Source organism: Salmo salar, chromosome 12 (genome assembly GCF_965601325.2).
Source record: "Salmo salar chromosome 12, fSalSal1, whole genome shotgun sequence".
Classification (NCBI taxonomy): Eukaryota; Metazoa; Chordata; class Actinopteri; order Salmoniformes; family Salmonidae; genus Salmo; species Salmo salar.
Window position 1 is genome coordinate 42,535,308 of NC_138302.1, and position 20,552 is coordinate 42,555,859.

Here is a 20,552-nt window from a genome sequence, read left to right on the forward strand (position 1 = left end):
TTGTGTTTCCAGGGCTTTCTTCCCGAGGGAAAGTTCACCCGCATACTCACAGAGCCCGTGTGCCGCGACCAAGGGCCCCGCCGCCGGGGCCGTCGTCCTCGCAGCGAGATGCCTAAGCCCCTCCTCTCGGAGTCACCCATGGGCCCACTCTTCATGAACGGCAGCCTGATCGGCAGCATGGACTTGGTCAGCCTCCAGAACCTCCGCAATGTCCAGGGCATCCCACTCACGGGCCTGATGGGATTCCCCCATGGCTTCGCCGTGTCCGCTGGTGAAGATGCCAAGAACGGCCTGAGCATGCTTCCCATGATGCTCCACGGCATACATGGCGCGCCCCACATGTTCAGTGTTCAGGGGCTGATGGGGCAGCCGCCCACCAGCTCCGCTCCCACCTCCTCAGCGGCTGCAGTTACCACAACTACGGCTTCCTCCGCGGCCAGTAGCCCCTCACGAGGCCCCAGTCAGGCGTCTTCGAGCACACAGGCAGATGGCTCCGGCATGCAGTCTGACAGAGAGAGAAAGAGAGAGGACAAGCAGTCGACAGAAGAAAAGCAGCAAGGCGCGATAGGCAGCCACAGCATCGCAGCCATCACTACTGCGGCGGCCAGCAGCAGCAGTGGCGTCAGCAGTAGCAGTGGCAGCCACCTGGCCTTTAACCCTTTCCTTGTTCCAGGGTTGTCCCATGGACTGCTGTACCCTCACATGTTCCTCCCACACGGGGGCATCATGGCGCTGCCAGGCATGCCGTCCGCAGAGTCCTCTGGCAGCCCTAAGAGGAAGAAGAAAAGAACAAGGGAGGAAGGGGTGGTGGAGGAGGCAAGCAGCCACAGCCACTTACAGACGGACAGTGGGCCTCCGAAAACACCCAGCGATGGTCAGACTGGGGAGAGCAAGGTTGACCAGGCCGGGCCAGAGGCTAGGGAGCATCAGATGGAGGACAACGTTCAGGAGGAGGTCACAGGAAACGACTCCCATGCTTCTCCAGAGGTCAACCCAGAGAAGAGCATTGAAGAGGAGAGAGAAACGGAGGAGAATAGAGTGATGGAGGATGAAAAACTGCCTGGAGATGAGGAGAGAGAGTCAAGGGGGGCACAGGATTCACAATAGACTTCTCCCTCTTTCTTACCGTGCAAAAGTGTAAAGTTTGTGGTGTGTAAGTTAATGTTCCTGTAAAGACTTTTATTATCCACTTAATGTTTATAGAGCTCTTGCCCTGTAGCAAACTTGTGATTATGTTATACTGTATATACCCACACATGCTCCATTCAAGAACTTCATGAAAGTGATGGACACTCCTGCATGCAAACACACACTTGCAAGCGACGGAAGGGAGGAACTGCTAATCAGTATTACATGGTTGTCACAGATCAAGCAGCCTTGACGGTCTGCTGCATCATGATCGTGGCACTTTAAAGCTGCAATATGTAACTTTTTGGGCAACCTGACCAAATTCACATAGAAATGTGAGTTATAGATTTGTCATTGAAAGCAAGTCTAAGAAGCGGTAGATCTGTTCTGTGCACTACTTCTATGCTCCCCGTTCTTAAGTTTAGTTTTTGCGTCTTTTACTTTTAGTTTTGTTCACCAGCTTCAAACAGCTGAAAATAAAACATTTTTGGTTATTGAAAGTACACTATCGTTCAAAAGTTTGGGGTTACTTAGAAATGTCCTTGTTTTTTAAATAAAAGCACAGTATAGACATTGTTAATGTTGTAAATTACTATTGTAGCTGGAAACGGCTGATCAATTTAAAAAAAAAAATGTTATATCTACATAGGCGTACAGAGGCCCATTATCAGCAACCATCACTTATGTGTTCCAATGGCACGTTGTGTTAGCTAATCCAAGTTTATCATTTTAAAAGGCTAATTGATCATTAGAAAACCCTTTTACAATTATGTTAGCACAGGTGAAAACTGTTGTGCTGATTTAAAGAAGTAATAAAACTGGCCTTTAGACTAGTTGAGTATCTGGAGCATCAGCATTTGTGGGTTCGATTACAGGCTCAAAATGGCCAGAAACAAAGAACTAGATATTCCATAAAAATAAGCCGTTTCCAGCTACAATAGTCATTTACAACATTAACAATGTCTACACTATATTTCTGATCAATTTGATGTTATTTTAATGGACAATTTCTTTGCTTTCTTTCAAAAACAAGGACATTTCTAAGTGACCCCAAACTTTTGAACGGTAGTGTATATTTCACAACGGTTTAGATTGATCAATGATTCTGTACACAATACATTGCTTATTTTGTCATGTAAATGGAAATTAGACAAACTACTAGAATTTTAGCAAACAGAAAATGGCAGAGCGATTTCTGCATATTGCACCTTTTAAGACGCCTGGTATGTCCTGGATGCTAAAAGGTGAATCTGGGGGCCTATTTGACTGAGGAGGAGGATGTGAAAATATTTTTTCCCAATCAAAATATGCTGACAGCACTCTTGGGTTCAAAGGCAACTACAGTATAGGGCTAGGTTGTGTTCATTAAGGCACGCAATGGGAAAACATTGTAAAACATTTTGCAATGGAAAATGAAAATGTGCGTTTATCGGACAAGTCCAGGTATTCCCTCCCTGTATGTCCGTTTTTTTAATCCATTTGTTGCCTAATGAACAACCCAGAATGATGTAGCTGTCCAGGGACTACTGACCCCCCAGTTTCCTTGGTGTTAACAGGATTATATGAATATCCCCCTAAAGTTGTTTCACATCCGAAAGCCTGAAACGAATGGCAATTTTAATTGAAGGTCCTTCAAAATGTCTTTAATATAATAATTCATTAATAATTATATAATTTTAAAAGCAATGCATGCAAGGTAACTTGCAGCCCCAACTGCTGCAAAGTTATTAATAGGACAGCTTTTGTCCATCCCTATTTGTTTTATTATTGCTGCTTTGTAAACATTTTTAAAGAAAAAGATTATGGCAAATTTAGAGAAAACAATGTTACTATACCCGATCGAGAGAACACATTGAGTACAACAAAAACATTTTATTTGATTATATATATATATATATTAAATGGAAGGCAAAGAACAATCCTGAGGTTTGATAATGTTTTTGTAAATGTTATTCTCACACAGTCACTTTGAAGGATAACCTATTCCCAGTTTCACTGGGACTACTAGTCATGTTATTAGCCGGGCAATAGCTTGGGACTTGGTCAACTGTGCCAGTGCGGGAGCAGTGAAGAGGTGCCATAGACAAATCTGTCACAGAGGGCTCTGTTGAGAGCCAGTGCCTCACCATTGAGGGACAAGCACACAGAGGGTACTCTAGGAGAGAGGGGGGTATGCAAAATGAATCTGTCCATTGCCATCTGTCTGTGGTAGGGAAAGGTTTGTCATTTGATCAGATAGATACTGTGTGTAAAGCAGTCGCAGAGTGCCTCGTTGTTTTAAAGGGTTCGTGGTCTCCTTTTCTTTCCTCAGATGCATTTTAAACTCCTGTACACTAGCTCATATTAATATTTTTTTTTAATGTAAATCTATTTAGCTGTATATTGCTGTTACTTTTGTTTACAAGCACACCACATTTTTAGTTTACAACATATTGGGGCAAATAGCTACTAGCTTCAGTACCAGTGTTTTCTTGTATTTAACAAAAATTGGTTCTGTGAAAGTTCCCAGAACATTCGTTAGGTTGCAGCAAATGTTCTCATAAGACAAAAACTGTACAGTTATGCTGAGGATTATACAATGTTTGTATAAAACATTCGCCTGATGTTGCAAGAAAGTTCCTAGAACATTGAGTTCTCATCATTCCCAGAACGTTGAGTTCTCATTCATCCCAAAAACACTAAAAGAATGTTTTTGGGATGTTATCATCCTAATAATAGATAGAACCCTAACTAGAACTTAATGGGAATCTTTGCTAATGTTCTGGAAATCTTCCCGGTTTGCTGGGCATACTGTACTGTACTACACTAAATGGATGCAAAAGCAGATTTTAATCTAAATTTCATAACAGGGTCTGTTTTTTTATGGGGGGGGGGGTTATGTTTAAGACTTCGCTTCTAAGCGTAACAACTTCTGACTTCACATTTTTGCACAGTGTCTTTTTAGTGAATGTTTACCTGTACCTGTATTCTGTCTATTAATCTTTTATTTGTGCGCGTGTGTGCGTGGATGTGCACACTTATACAACCTGGCCCATGGGGGACATTTCGTTGTTGAGCTGTATTTCTAGCTCGTGTTGCTTTAGCGTCACCTTTCTTTGTTGAAAGACATTATTTTTGCCTTGTCACAACTTTACTATATAATTTATTTGTTTTGCTTTGCCAAACTTTCACCAAATATGACACTTTTTCTTTTTTTAAACTTTGTTGATTATATTAAAAGTAAAATGCCTTATTTAGCTAGTGTTTTATATATATAGATGTTTTGTTACATCTCCATATTGGAAATTATATATAGCAAAGTATTTTGTTTGTTTTAAAATGACCCTTCAAGTGTATGCATACATGCAAAACCAGGATTTGGACTTACTGTGGCATCAGTCAGTGCATTGTTATGAGAGAATCTTCCGATGTTGTTTTCATGGTCCAATTCATACTCCAAAAAGTTAATCAATCGTAAAAAGCACAATATGGAGAACAACAAATTACTTTTCTCATCAGTGCCTCTGAGGTTTGATATTTTCCTCATTTGTCAAAATTCCGCTGATTACATGTATGTACAATGCATATGGAAAGTAATCAGACCCCTTCCTTTTTCCACATTTTGTTACATTACAGCCTAATTCTAAAATTGATAAAATGTATTTTTTTCGTCATCAATCTAAACATAACGAATGCCCCAAAATGACAAAGCAACAACAGGTGCATCCTGTTTCCATTGATCATCCTTGAGATGTTTCTATAACTTGATTGGAGTCCAGCTGTGGTAAATTCAATTGATTGGACATTATTTGGAAAGGCGCAAACACCTGTCTATATAAGGTCGCACAGTTGACAGTGCATGTCAGAGCAAAAATCAAGCCATGAGGTTGAAGAAATTGTCCGTAGAGCTCCGAGACAGGATTGTGTCGAGGCACAGATCTGGGGAAGGGTACCAAAAAATGTCTGCAGCATTGAAGGTCCCCAAGAATACAGTGGCCTCTATCATTCTTAAATGGAAGAAGTTTTGAACCGCCAATACTTTTCAAGAGAGCAATCAGGGCAGAAGGTCCTTGGTAAGGGAGGTGGCCAAGAACCCGACGTTCACTCTGACAGAGGTCCTCTGTGGAGATGGTAGAACCTTCCAGAAGGACAACCATCTCTGCAGCACTACACCAATCAGGCCTTTATGGTAGTGGCCAGATGGAAACCACTCCTCAGTAAAAGGCATATGACAGCCCGCTTGGAGTTTGTGAAAAGGCACCTAAAGGACTCTCAGACCATGAGAAACAAGATTTTCTGGTCTAATGAAGCCAAGATTTAACTCTTTGGCCTGAATGCCAAGCGTCACGTCTGGAGGAAACCTGGCACCATCCCTACGGTGAAGCATGGTGATTGCAGCATCATGTTGTGGGGATGAACGGAGAAAAGTAGCGAGAGATCCTTGATGAAAACCTGCGCCAGAGCGCTCAGGACCTCAGACTGGGCGAAGGTTCACCTTCCAACAGGACAACAAACCTAAGCACACAGCCAAGACAATGCAGGAGTGGCTTCAGGATAAGTCTTTGAGTGGCCCAGCCAGAGCCCAGACTTGAACCCAATCGAACATCTTTGGAGAGACCTGAAAATATCTGCAGCGACTCTCCCGATCCAACCTGACAGCGCTTGAGAGGATCTGCAGAGAAGAATGGGAGAAACTCCCCAAATACAGATGTGCCAAGCTTGTAGCATCATACCAAAGAAGACTTTAGGCTGTAATCACTGCCAAAGGTGCTCCAACAAAGTACGGAGTAAAGGGTCTGAATACTTAGGTGAATATGATTATTATTATTTTTTTTTTTATTATAAATGTTCAAACATTTCTAAAAACCTGTTTTTGCTTTGTCATTATGGGGTAATGTGTGTAAATTGATGGGGGGGGGGGGGGGGTGGGAACAGTTTAATACATTTTAGAATAAGGCTGTAACGTAACAAAATGTGGAAAAACTCAGGCCTGAATACTTTCCGAATGCTCTGTATATCCAGGCCGAAATCACTAATGCATAAACATCCCTGAACGTATTCAAATCTCATTTCATGTAATCAATGTAAAGGATACCATGCAATTCCTGATTGATCATGTCTGATGAGTGGCCCCTTATTTCACTCAAACGACAAGCTTTTCACATGCTTATATTCACATACGAGGCCTTCAGTTTTCGTAAGGAGGTCAGGGGTGCACAGTATGTATACAACTGAAGTGGATGTGATGTTAACCTATGATCATCCAATTGTAGACATATTCAGCATGTTGGATCCAATATTCCACTAACATTTGCTGAGCAATGTGTCTTCAGATAGACAGGCAAACTGTTTTGGGGAAACTAATAATATCCAACTCGTTAGTTTAATTGATCAATCTTAAAATCTCATCAACACACCAGCCCACACCTATTTCCCATTACTTTGCTTGTATGTGAAAACTTGGAAAAACAACTAATTGGTGCAGTTGAAGGTCAATGAATATTTATTCAGTCTTCATGTCATGAAAATGTTTTTACTGTGTGTTTTCTTTTCAGTTAGTCTTTGGTAATTTATGGTAAAGTCAGATTGATTTCAAGCATGTATCTCATATGTATTTATTGTACAAGTCTTATCTAAGCATTTCCATGTTTATGCCTGGTTTGTAACATCAAAGGGTTCAGAGGGACAACAGTCCCGCTTCTAAGGCTTGCTGGCTCTTTTCAAATTGTAGAATGTGTATTGTATCTTTTTGCCATCACCTGCGGCAAGAATAGTTGAAAAAACAAATGACAACTTGATTTCCTGAAAAAAGTGTAATGCACTTATTAACGTGCCATAGATTGTGGGTCATTGGGATAGGGTCAGTTGTATCCGTGTGAACTTTGGGCTGAATTGTACTATAACCTATTTCTGCTGTCAGGTCAGACACTAGGTGTCAGACCCTATACATAAATTCTGTAAAGTATTTGCACGTCAGGGGAAATATACAGGTTCTGGCTTGCCAATACCATGCTGTGTGTGTTGTGATTGCATGCCTGGACATGCTGGTTATATAGGCCCTGACAATTGCCACAATCCAAGTTACAGAGATGGCAGACCACTCTGTGTGTGTATGCATGCACGCTTCAAGGTTCTGTTCAACAGCTGCTTGAATAAGGACCTTTGACAGATTAGGACATTCATTTTCAGCTCATGCAGTCAAAGCCAGTGTTCACTAAATGGGTGTACTGAAGCTCTAGCTACATTGTGGGAATATCATGCTACAAAACAAAAGTACTGTCTGACATCGGCAACATTCACAGTTGTGGATTACATTTTTTTGTTGAACTAGGTCCAATATTCCCATGTGGACCAATCACTTAACTCAAAACATGGTATGTGATATTTTATTGTGCAATAAAAGATGACTTTCAACTTTCAAGTGAAGGGGTATTCATTTCTCACCATACTGCTAGCAGCAGCTAGCCTGGCTGACGCACGACCCACGTGACTAACACAGTGAACTCAAGTCAAGAAGACTTCAAGAGCATGGCTCAAAAGTATCTCTGCTGGGATGCATTCATTACAGAAACCGTTTACCGTTTAAGAACCAAATGGAGAAAACGAAATGGGGAGGGATCTACCTAAATTTGTCTAATTGAAACTTGTTTTCCGTTTGTTGCAAAACATTTGATCTCAATACAGTTGCAAAAGGTTTTGCAACCGAATCGGCGTAATGATTATACCCATGGTGTCAGCCAAAGGAGCAACTACACAGATGGAACAATGAGACAAATGTTTCACCGGATGTATAAATCTGAAGCATCTGCCTGGCATTTCAAATCACCACCAAATTTTCTCATCGATGAAACATTTGATTTCAATACAGTTCTGTTCCGAAAACCAAAATCTGTTAAGAACAGTGGACTAAGTTTTGTAGACTTTAACCTTTGCCAAAGTTTCTAAAAATTGTATTTAGAAAGAGTGCGAGGACAAATGTAGTTATTGCACATGCACACTTCACAGAGTAGGCGTACCCTAATGGAAATATGAAAATAAATGCTATAACGCGCCAACAAGAAATAGTAATGGCGTCTTTTTGTAGGTACTAACTCCACCATGGTTCGTTGGGGAAATTTAGTTTTTGGATAAATGCCTGGTAAACACAGGCTTAGGAGATCGTATATGTTTTGTGCGACTCTTCATCAGGTAAAGTCACTTTTTGTGTATTTTGAAGCATTTATGTGATAAGAAAAGCACAAAGGCTTCATAATTCATAAAGGTTATGTTAAGTGACATCTCAGAACAAAACGTAATATCTCTTATGTCTGTGTTAACCACAGACCTTATTTTCAACATTTATCCCAAAACCTTTCCCCATAGGGATGGTTGAATGAACAAGAGGTAACTCATTTTCAGGTTTTAGGACTACAAACTGATGCCATTCCTGATTCTCCAATGGGAGTGCAATATAGGCTATTTAGTGTGTTCTCCAGGCCTCGAATTTCCCAGTGGCATACCGTTGATGCCCCCTAAAATAAATCCATGCCTCGTGACCGCTGTGCCCTTGGGCTGAATATAATTATACACTCTACAAAAATATAAACGCTACAGTGTTGATTCCATTTTTCATGAGCTGAAATAAAAGATCCCTAAAATTTTCCATACACACAAAAAGCTTATTTCTCCCAATTTTGTGCACAGATTTGTTTACATGCCTGTTAGTGAGCATTTCTCATTTGCCAAGATAATCCATCCACCTGACAGGTGTGGCATATCAAGAAGCTAATTAAACAGAATGACCATTACAGAGGTGCACCTTATGCTAGGGACGACAAAAGGCCGCTCTAAAATGTGCAGTTTTGTCACACAACACAATGCCAAAGATATCGAGTTTTGAGGGAGCGTGCAATTGGCATGCTGACTGCAGGAATTTCCACCAGAGCTGTTGCCAGAGAACCATGTGTAATCATGCCAACCCAGGACTGCCACATCTGTCTTTGTCACCTGCGGGATCATCTGAGACCAGCCACCCGGACAGCTGATGAAACTGGGTTTGCTCAACTGAAGAATTTCTGCACAAACTGTCAGAAACCGTCCTCACCAGGGTCTTGACCTGACTGCAGTTCGGTGTCGTTACCAACTTCAGTGGGCAAATGCTCACCTTCGATGGCCACTGAAACGCTGGAGAAATGTGCTCTTCATGGATGAATCCTGGTTTCAACTATACCGGGCAGATGACAGATCGTGTGGGTGAGCGGTTTGCTGATGTCAACGTTGTGAAGAGAGTGCCCCATGGTGGCGGTGGGGTTATGGTATGGGCAGGCATATGCTACAGAAAATGAACACAATTGCCATTATCCAGCAACTTCGCACAGCCATTGAAGAGGAGTGGGACAGCATTCCACAGGCCACAATCGACAGCCTGATCAACCATATTGTAACGAGAATTTTCAATCCCAATGGTGATAAGTAAACAATCATTTAGGCTTACACCAATTCCCCGAGGTTTGTAAGACCCTGGGTTTAATAATAATTAGGCAAAGTCTCAGATTCTGCAAAAGGTTAATTATTTATTCAGAGAGTACTCTGAAGTCAAAAATGAGAACACAGTCATTTTATAACTCACACACACCAGTAGAAACTCCACCTCCCTTTAGGTGGGCTGTATTTTTCCACGATACTAACACATAATTTCTCATTATCCTCTAGCCATTCCTAACAGTTACTCCCCCTTACCTAAGTTGGGGAGGCCTCTTTCCTGTTATTTGGTTTCAGTTATCACAAGTCGACAGTTCAGTTGGCCTTGAATGTCTCAACTCTACCCAGCTCATATTGCGAAATAGTAACACAATGGTCTAGTCACACACATTATGGAATGACTCTAACACATTTCATACAATTATATGATTTCAGGGTGGAATCCTTTAGTCATTACTTTAAACATATACATTCCTTTATTACCTATGCGAAGGAGATGTGTCGCGCTGCATGAGGCAAATGGCGGTCACACCAGATACTGACTGGTTTTCTGATCCACGCCAGGCTTCCCCAAATATTTGACCAATAAAAATAAAATGATTTATCTTTCATCTCCTGTGTTTTCATAATTTCCCTTCAATTTGCAAGTAGCTGAATCTTACCGTAGAAATCATCCAATTTGAGGGGAACAGCACCCCTCGGTCTCTGTATGTGTAGCTCATGTATCTGATGCTGTCTGGAACAAAAGAGTATGACATGTTGCGCTTTCACCCGCGTTGGAACAACAACGTAGTGCCGGGTGTAAGGGCCAGCACCGACCCAGAAGATTGGGTGATCTCGCTCTCCAAGGCCAACGTTAATCAGGTCAACATCCGCAAGGCCAGACGGTATTCCAGGACGCATTCTCAGAGCATGCGCAGAACAGCTAGCTGGCAGGCATATTCACAGTCATTTTCAACCTCTGTAATCCCCACGTTTTATGATGACCACCATCATTCCTGTCCCCAATAACTCTAAGGCTTCATGCCACGAAGACTACCGCCCTGTAGCACTCAGTTCTGTAATCATGAAATGCTTTGAGAGGCATGTTATGGCATACATTAACTCCACCATCCTAGACACCCTAGACCCACTCCAATTTGCATACCGACCCCAACAGATCCATAGATGACGTAATCTCAATTGTTCTCCACACTGCTCTTCCCCATCTAGAGGAATACAATTTTACATTTACATTTTAGTCATTTAGTAGACGCTCTTATCCAGAGCGACTTACAGTAGTGAATGCATACATTTCATAAAAAATTTTGTACTGGCCCCCCGTGGGAATCGAACTCACAACCCTGGCGTTGCACTGACCATGCTGGCGTTGCAAACACCATGCTCTACCAACTGAGCCACAGGGAAGGCCATGTAAGAATGCTGTTCATTAACTACAGCTCAGCGTTCAACACCAAGCTCATTACCAAGCTTAGGACTCTGGGTCTGAACACCTCCTTCTGCAACTGGATCCTGGACTTCCTGATGGGCCAACCCCAGGTGTTGAGGGTATGCAACATCACCTCCGCCACGCTGACCCTCAACACGGTTGTGTGTTTAGTCCCCTCCTGTACTCCCTGTTCACTCACGACTGCATGGCCATGTACAACTCCAACACCACCATCAAGTTTGCTGACGACACAATGGTGGTAGGCATGATCATGATGATTCAGCCTACAGTGAGCTGCTCTGTCAGCTGGTGCTTAAAGCTAGTGAGGGAGATGAGTCTCCAGCTTCAGTGATTATTGCAGTTCGTTCCAGTCATTGGCAGCAGAGAACTGGAAGGAAAGGCAGCCAAAGGAAGAATTGGCTTTGGGGGTGACCAGTGAGATATACCTGCTGGAGCGCGTGCTACGGGTGGGTGCTGCTATGGTGACCAGTGAGCTGAGATAATGCGGGGCTTTACCTAGCAGAGACTTGTAGATGGCCTGGAGCCAGTGAGTTTGGCGACGAGTATGAAACGTGGGCCAGCCAACGAGAGCGTACAGGTCGCAGTGGTGGGTAGTATATGGGGCTTTGGTGACAAAACGGATGGCACTGTGATAGACTGCATCCAATTTGTTGAGTAGAGTATTGGAGGCTATTTTGTAAATGACATCGCCGAAGTGGAGGATCGGTAGGATGGTCAGTTTAACGAGGGTATGTTTGGCAGCATGAGTGAAGGACGATTTGTTGCAAAATAGGAAGCTGATTCTAGATTTAATTTTGGATTGGAGATGCTTAATGTGAGCCTGGAAGGAGAGTTACAGTCTAATCAGACACCTAGGTATTTGTAGTTGTCCACATATTCTAAGTCGGAACCGTCCAGAGTAGTGATGCTGGACGGGCGGGCAAGGGGGGGGCAGCAATCTGTTGAAGAGCATGCATTTAGTTTTACTTGCAGTTGGAGGACACAGAAGGAGAGTTGTATGGCATTGAAGCTCGTCTGGAGGGTTAGTTAACCTCTTACATCTAGATGTTCCGCTAACAGAACACCGCTCCAATATCCAATGATAGGGCGTGGCGCGAATTACAAATTCCTCAAAAATCCCAAAACTTCAATTTTTCAAACATATGACTATTTTACACCATTTTAAAGACATGACTCTCCTTTATCTAACCTCATTGTCCGATTTCAAAAAGGCTTTACAACGAAAGCAAAACATTAGATTATGTCAGGAGAGTACCCAGCCAGAAATAATCAGACACCCATTTTTCAAGCTAAAATATGTCACAAAAACCCAAACCACAGCTAAATGCAGCACTAACCTTTGATGATCTTCATCAGATGACACTCCTAGGACATTATGTTATACAATACATGCATGTTTAGTTCAATCAAGTTCATATTTATATCAAAAACCAGCTTTTTCCATTAGCATGTGACGTTCAGAACTAGCATACCCACCGAAAACTTCCGGTGAATTTACTAAATTACTCACGATACACGTTCACAAAAAACATAATTATTTTAAGAATTATAGATACAGAACTCTTTTATGCAATCGCGGTGTCCGATTTTAAAATAGCTTTTCGGTGAAAGCACATTTTGCAATATTCTGAGTATATAGCCCGGCCATCACAGGCTAGCTATTTTGACACCCACCAAGTTTGGCACTCACCAAACTCAGATTTACTATAAGAAAAATTTGATTACCTTTGCTGTGCTTTGTCAGAATGCACTCCCAGGACTTCTACTTCCACACCAATGTTGTTTTTGTTCCAAATAATCCATAGTTATATCCAAATAGCGGCGTTTTGTTCTTGCGTTCAAGACACTATCCGAAGGGTGACGCGCCCGCGCGTATCGTGACAAAAAAAATCCAAATATTCCATTACCGTACTTCGAAGCAAGTCAAACGCTGTTTAAAATCAATTTTTATGCGATTTTTTTCTCGTAAAATAGCAATAATATTCCGACCGGGAGACGTCGTTTTCGTTCAAAGACTGAAAATGTAAAATGGACACTTCACGTCCACGCGCGCACCCGTTTCATTGTTCTCAGATCGACCACTATCCAAATGTGCTATTGTTTTTCAGCCAGGGACTGCAGAGTCATCATTCAACGTTCTGGCGCCTTCTGAGAGCCTATGGGAGCCTTATAAAATGTCACGTTACAGCAGAGATCCTCTGTTTTCGATAAAGAGGTTATAGAAGGTCAAGAAATGGTCAGAGAGGGCACTTCCTGTTTAGAATCTTCTCAGGTTTTGGCCTGCCATATGAGTTCTGTTATACTCACAGACACCATTCAAACAGTTTTAGAAACTTTAGGGTGTTTTCTATCCAAATCAAACAATTATATGCATATTCTAGTTTCTGGGCAGTAGTAATAACCAGATTAAATCGGGTACGTTTTTTATCCGGCAGTGAAAATACTGCCCTCTATCCTAAACAGGTTAACAGTGTCCAAAGAAGTGCCAGAGGTATACAGAATGGTGTTGTCTGCGTAGAGGTGGATCAGAGAATCACCAGCAGCAAGAGCGACATCTTTAATGTATACAGAGAAGAGAGTCGGCCCGATAATTGAACCCTGTGGCACCCCCATAGAGACTGCCAGAGGTCCGGACAACAGGCCCTCCGATTTGACACACTGAACTCTATCAGAGAAGTAGTTGGTGAACCAGGCGAGGCAATCATTTGATAAACCAAGGCTGTTTAATCTGCCGATAAGAATGTGGTGACTGACAGAGTCGAAAGCCTTGGCCAGGTCGATGAATACGGCTGCACAGTAATGTCTCTTATCGATGGCGGTTATGATATCATTTAGGACCTTGAGCGTGGCTGAGGTGCACCCATGACCAGCTCTGAAACCAGATTGCATGGCGGAGAAGGTAAGGTGGGATTCGAAATGGTCTGTAATCTGTTTGTTAACTTGGCTTTTGAAGACCTTAGAACGGCAGGGTAGGATAGATATAGGTCTGTAGCAGTTTGGGTCTAGAGTGTCCCCCTTTTTAAGAGGGGGATGACCGCAGCAGCTTTCCAATCTTTGGGAATCTCAGACGATACGAAAGAGAGGTTGAACAGGCTTGTAATAGGGGTTGCAACAATTTCAGCAGATCATTTTAGAAAGAGAAGGTCCAGATTGTCTAGCCCGGCTGATTTGTAGGGGTCCAGATTTTGCAGCTCTTTCAGAACATCAGCTATCTGGATTTGGGTGAAGGAGAAATGGGGGAGGCTTGGGCGAGTTGCTGTGGGGGGTGCAGGGCTGTTGACCGGGGTAGGGGTAGCCAGGTGGAAAGCATGGTCAGCTGTAGAAAAATGCTTATTGAAATTCTCAACTATAGTGGATTTATCGGTGGTGACAGTGTTTCCTATTCTCAGTGCAGTGGGCAGCTGGGAGGAGGTGCTCTTATTCTCCATGGACTTTACAGTGTCCCAGAACTTTTTTGAGTTTGTGCTACAGGATGGAAATTTCTGCTTGAAAAAGCTAGCCTTAGCTTTCCTAACTGCCTATGTATATTGGTTCCTAACTTCCCTGAAAAGTTGCATATCATGGAGGCTATTCGATGCTAACGCTGCAGGATGTTTTTGTGCTGGTGAAGGGCAGTCAGGTCTGGAGAGAACCAAGGGCTATATTTGTTCCTGGTTTTAAAAAAATTGAATGGGGCATGCTTATTTAAGATGGTGAGGAATGCACTCTTAAAGAATAACCAGGCATCCTCTACTGATGGGTTGAGGTCAATATCCTTCCAGGATATCCGGGCCAGGTCGAATAGAAAGGCCTGCTCGCTGAAGTGTTTTAGGGAGCGTTTGACAGTGATGAGGGGTGGTCGTTTGACCACAGACTCATTACGGATGCATGCAATGAGGCAGTAATTGCTGAGATCTTGGTTGAAAACAGCACAGGTGTATTTGGAGGGCAAGTTGGTTAGGATGATATCTATGAGGTTGCCCGTGTTTATGGCTTTGGGGTTGTACCTGGTGGGTTCATTGATAATTTGTGTGAGATTGAGGGCATCAAGCTTAGATTGTAGGCTGGCCGGGGTGTTAAGCATGTCCCAGTTTAGGTCACCTAGCAGCACGAGCTCTGAAGATAGATGGGGGGCAATCAATTCACATATGGTGTCCAGGGCGCAGCTGGGGGCAGAGGGTGGTCTATAGCAAGCCGCAACGATTAGAGACTTGTTTCTGGAAAGGTGGATTTTTAAAAGTAGAAGCTTGAATTGTTTGGGTACAGACCTTGATAGTAAGACAGAACTCTGCAGGCTCTCTCTGCAGTAGATTGCAACACCGCCCCCTTTGGCAGTTCTATCTTGTCGGGAAATGTTATAGTTAGGGATGGAAATTTCTGGGTTTTTGGTGGTCTCCTAAGCCAGAATTCAGACATGGCTAGGACATCCGGGTTGACAGAGTGTGCTAAAGCAGTGAATAAAACAAACTTGGAGGAGTTTTCTAATGTTAACATGCATGAAACCAAGGCTTTTACTGTTTCAGAAGTCAACAAATGAGAGCACCTGGGGAATAGGAGTGGAGCTAGGCACTGCAGGGCCTGTATTAACCTCTACATCACCAGAGGAAGAGTAGGATAAGGGTACGGCTAAAGGCTATAAGAACTGGTTGTCTAGTACGTTTGGAACAGAGAGTAAAAGGAGCAGGTTTCTGGGCGCAATATAATAGATTCAAGGCATAATGTACAGACAAAGGTATGGTTGGATGTGAGTACATTGGAGGTAAACCTAGGCATTGAGTAATGATGAGAGAGATATTGTCTCTAGAGACGTTTAAACCAGGTGATGTCACCGCATATGTGGGAGGTGGAAGTAAATGGTTGGTTAAGGCATATTGAGCAGGGCAAGAGGCTCTACAGTGAAATACGACAATCACTAACCAGGACAGTAATGGACAAGGCATATTGATATTAGGGAGAGGCATGCGTAGCCGAGTGATCATAGGGGTCCAGTGAGTGGTTGGGCTGGCTGGCAACACGGCGATTCAGACAGCTAGCAGGCTGGGGCTAGCAAGCTAGCAGAAGGCCCTTAGAGGGACGTCGCGACGGAGGAAAGTCTGTTTTAGCCTCCTCGTGCGGTGACGTCGATAGACCAGTCGTGATGGATTAGTAGGGTTCCGAGTAGCAGAGGGGTCCAAGTCCAATTGGCAAAATAGGTATAGCGGTCCAATAAATTGGCCGATGGATCTATTCAGCTAACAGTCCAATATGCAAGTAACACCAAGTTACAGTACTATTTCCCAGCACAGTGACACACTGGTGGCAGTCTAGACATTCCCTGTTGTACTGACAGTGTCAAACAAAGGTCATGTCACACGTGTCTCTCTCTCTGTCAAAAAGAGCGGACCTAATGGGAACACAGCCCACTAGTTCTGTATCCTTTCTTAACTCAAGTTCTCCCTCAGCCACGCTGAGTACAGAATGAGCTAGAGTTAGACGACATGTCCAACAGGTAGAATCGGATAAAAGGAGACGGTGGCGACCATGACGCCGCTGCAAAAATATCCTCTACCCCAGTTCCTCTGAAAAGGACCGTAGATGCCGCTACTCCACGAGTGAAGTGGGCTCTTAGGCCTTGAGGCATTGGTCGCTCTGCTGCCTCATAAGCTGTCTCAATGCCTTCACAAAGCCAATGAGACAGCCGCTATTTTGAAAGTGGTCTACCCAGTGCACTAGCACCGTGACACACAAACAATTGAGGCGATGACCTAATCATCGCTGTGCGCTGCACGTAGCACGCCAAGGCGCACACCGGGCACCGGCGATGAAGTCGCTCCTCTCTCCGCTCCGCATGAGGAAGGGGGAGAAAGCCCATAGCTCAACAGTCTGTGACCTGTACGAGCTCTTAATAACCTTCGGCATAAATGCCGGGTTAGGACGTAGTACCGCTCTGCTCAAGTCGCCATTTATGGCAAGGCAGTCGGGTCTCGTCAAAAGAGCACACAAATCACTGACACGCTTGGTTGTAGTCAAGGCAAGCAACAGTGACAACATCTTGAGGGGGATTTGATTCAATGGCTCGAACGGTGTCTCACAGAGCGCCTCAAGTACGAAAGTTAAATCCCACTGGGACAGCGTGGCTCTAGCCGCTGGCCTAAGATGCTGCGTTCCCAATAGATACCGCTCCACTAGAGGGTGACTGAAGACGGTGTCTCTGCCAAACCCCTCATGACAAGGTGAAATCGCTGCCACGAACACCTTGATGGTGGCAGGTGAGCGCTGTTTGTCAAGCATGAACTGTAGGAAAGAGTGCACACTCTCAACCTGACAGCACAGGGGGTCCACATTCTCTGTGGCACACCATTGTGAAAACACGTTCTATCTGCTGGCATACGTCCTGTATGTGGAACTGGCACGCGAGCCCTGTATGGTTATGATTACCGAATCAGATAACCCATGGTACTCTAACCTGTCCCTCTCAGGAGCCAGACCCTCAGTGGCTGGCCGATTAGAGGCAATTGCTCTGTCATGCCTGCAGCCTAAGACATTGCGTCCTCTCGAAGTGGAATTGGCCATGTTGGCGCAATCAACATTTGAGTCATCTCCGCATACCACGGAGCCCCTGGGTGATCGGGGGCTATCAATATGATTGACAGCCCTCCTGTTCTCACGCGGGCTAGCAGTGGGAGAATGCAGGAGAGTGGTGGAAATGCGTACAGGAGAACATCTGTCCACTGGTGCGCAAAAGAGTCTATCCCTAGTGGCGGTTCATCCTGGGCTCGTAGAGAAAACCATAGGGGACATTGCACGTTCACACGTGACGCGAACACATCCACCTCGGCTCTCCTGAACCATTCTCATATTTGGAGAACAACGTCGGGGTGCAGTTGCCACTCGTCGTCTCGGGGAACCCCTCGAGACATGAGGTCTGCTAAGACGTTCTGACAGCCTTGAATGTGTGCTGCTGTCAACGAGCGAAGGTGCTCGTGAGCCCACAGCCACAATTCCTCCGCCAACCGGTGGAGTGCAGGAGACCTAACTCCCCCATGGTGATTTATATAGGCTACTGTAGTTCGGTTGTCCGACCAGAACAGCACGTCGTGGCTCTGTAGGGTAGACATGAAGTGGGTCAGAACCAGTAGAACTGTCTCCAATTCCAGGCGGTTGATTTGACGTCCCGAGGGAGGCCACACACCTCCGACTGCCCGAGCCTGACATGTCCCTCCCCATCCAGTAAGACAAGTGTCTGTGTACACTGGAATGTAGGATGACACTCTGCCTATTGGGACGCCTTGCGTCAAAAGGGTCTCCCTCCAATAGCTCAGGTCCGCTCTGAGCGAGAGGGAAACTATCAACAACCAATGACGATGCCTCACTGGGTCCAGTTGTAGTTGGGCAAACCATCGTTGTGTTCTCGCATGTGCAGAAGTCACAGCGGAAGCACGGAGTGGGCAGACGACATGAGACCCAAAAGTGTAATGACGGAATATGCCGTCACCATGTGATTCAGAAAAAACCTTCTTAGGGATAGCTACAAGGCAGCCCGTCGAGGATCCGAAATTCGAGCCTTCATAGTCACAGTGTCTAGATGTAATCCCAGGTAGACAATCTGCTGACTGGGCCAAGGCGCACTCTTTTCCCAATTCACAGCAAACCCCAGACGTGTGAGATGAATCACTGTCTGTGTCAGCTCTGCTGACGGGGCCAAGACCAGTAGGTCGTCTAGGTAGGCTAATATCCTTATCCCCTGACGGTGCAACGGTTCCAATGCCGCCTCCACACATTTGGAAAAGGTGCGAGGTGCCAGGGCGTACCCGAATGGCATTCTCGCATACTGCTAGGCCACCCCTTGAAAGGTGAAACGCTGAAACTTCCTGTGATGCGGATGTACATGAAAGTATGCGTCCTTTAGGTCTATGCTTACACAAAAGTCCCTGTTGTGAATACGTTCCAGTAGACGTTTTGTCGTAAGCATTCGGAAGGGCCGTTTGGCTCCGCTCTCGTTGAGAGTGCGTAAATCCAATATTGGCCTCGGTCGGTCTTTTTTGGCACTAGGAAATAGGGCGACTATAGCCCGCTGTTCCTTTGCTCTTGGGGAACTACTGTGACCTCCTCCTTTGCCAAAAGTTCCACAATCTCTTTCACAAGAGCAGCTACTTTCTCTGGCGTCTTCATCACCGTCTCCACCACACCCGAAAACGAGGGAGTTCTCCAGCATCCGACTTAGCTGCACCCTCTCCTCCTGGCTTCGCTGCCACTCCCAATAGTGCTCTGAGAGCGGGAGAGCGCGAAGCTGTGGTACAGACAGTAGGAAGGACCTGTATTCCTCTATGGCCCAAGCCGCCGCTGTCCCCCAACACTGAAGTGGTGGGACAGTCCAGGGGGAGGGAATACTAACGCGTTCTGTGAGAATCGGGGGCGCCGACACTTCGGTTATACGTGTAACCTTGTGGTTCCAGCACTCCGTGAACGCAGCACGGGTCTGCGCTACACTAACCTCTCTAGGGTATACCTACTCAACAGCCAGTGGAATCCCGTGGCGCGATATTCAAATACCTTAGAAATGCTATTACTTCAATTTCTCAAACATATTACTATTTTACACCATTTTAAAGACAAGACTCTCGTTAATCTAACCACACTGTCCAATTTCAAAAAGGCTTTACAACGAAAGCAAAACATTAGATTATGTCAGCAGAGTACCCAGCCAGAAATAATCAGACACACATTTTTCAAGCTAGCATATAATGTCACATAAACCCAAACCACAGCTAAATGCAGCACTAACCTTTGATGATCTTCATCAGATGACACTCCTAGGACATTATGTTATACAATACATGCATGTTTTGTTCAATCAAGTTCATATTTATATCAAAAACCAGCTTTTTACATTAGCATGTGACGTTCAGAACTAGCATACCCACCGCAAACTTCCGGTGAATTTATTAAATTACTCACGATAAACGTTCACAAAAAACAAAACAATTATTTTAAGAATTATAGATACAGAACTCCTTTATGCAATCGCTATGTCCGATTTTAAAATAGCTTTTCGGCAAAAGCACATTTTGCAATATTCTGAGTAGATAGCTCGCCATCACGGGCTAGCTATTTTGACACCCACCAAGTTTGGCACTCACCAAACTCAGATTTACTATAAGAAAAATTGGATTACCTTTGCTGTTCTTCGTCAGAATGCACTCCCAGGACTTCTACTTCAATAACAAATGTTGGTTTGGTTCAAAATAATCCATAGTTATGTTCAAATATCCTCTGTTTTGTTCGTGCGTTCAAGACACTATCCGAAGGGTAACGAAGGGTGACGCGCCCGGTGTGTATCGTGACAAAAAATGTCTAAATATTCCATTACCGTACTTCGTAGCATGTCAACCACTGTTTAAAATCAATTTTTATGTGATTTTTCTCGTAAAAAAGCAATAATATTCCGACCGGGAAACCCTGTTTTCGTTCAAAGACTCAAAATCTAAAATGGACTCTTCACGTGCATGCGTGTGCCCATCTCATTGTTCTCAGATCGACCACTTACCAAATGTGCTACTGTTTTTCAGCCATGGGC

The 20,552-nt window shown here is 44.2% G+C and overlaps 1 protein-coding gene across 8 annotated transcripts in view; it reads left to right on the forward strand.

Moving 5' to 3' along the window:
* chd6 (chromodomain helicase DNA binding protein 6) overlaps positions 1-7,528 on the forward strand; it is a 137,184-nt gene extending 129,656 nt beyond the window's left edge. For all 8 annotated transcript variants that reach the window (XM_014131640.3, XM_014131639.3, XM_014131634.3 and 5 more), the window contains one exon: positions 13-7,528. In XM_014131640.3, coding sequence (XP_013987115.1) covers positions 13-1,107 — 1,095 coding nt within the window. In that variant the 3' untranslated portion in view covers positions 1,108-7,528. The remainder of the gene's footprint in view (positions 1-12) is intronic.
* Positions 7,529-20,552: the final 13,024 nt, after the last annotated feature.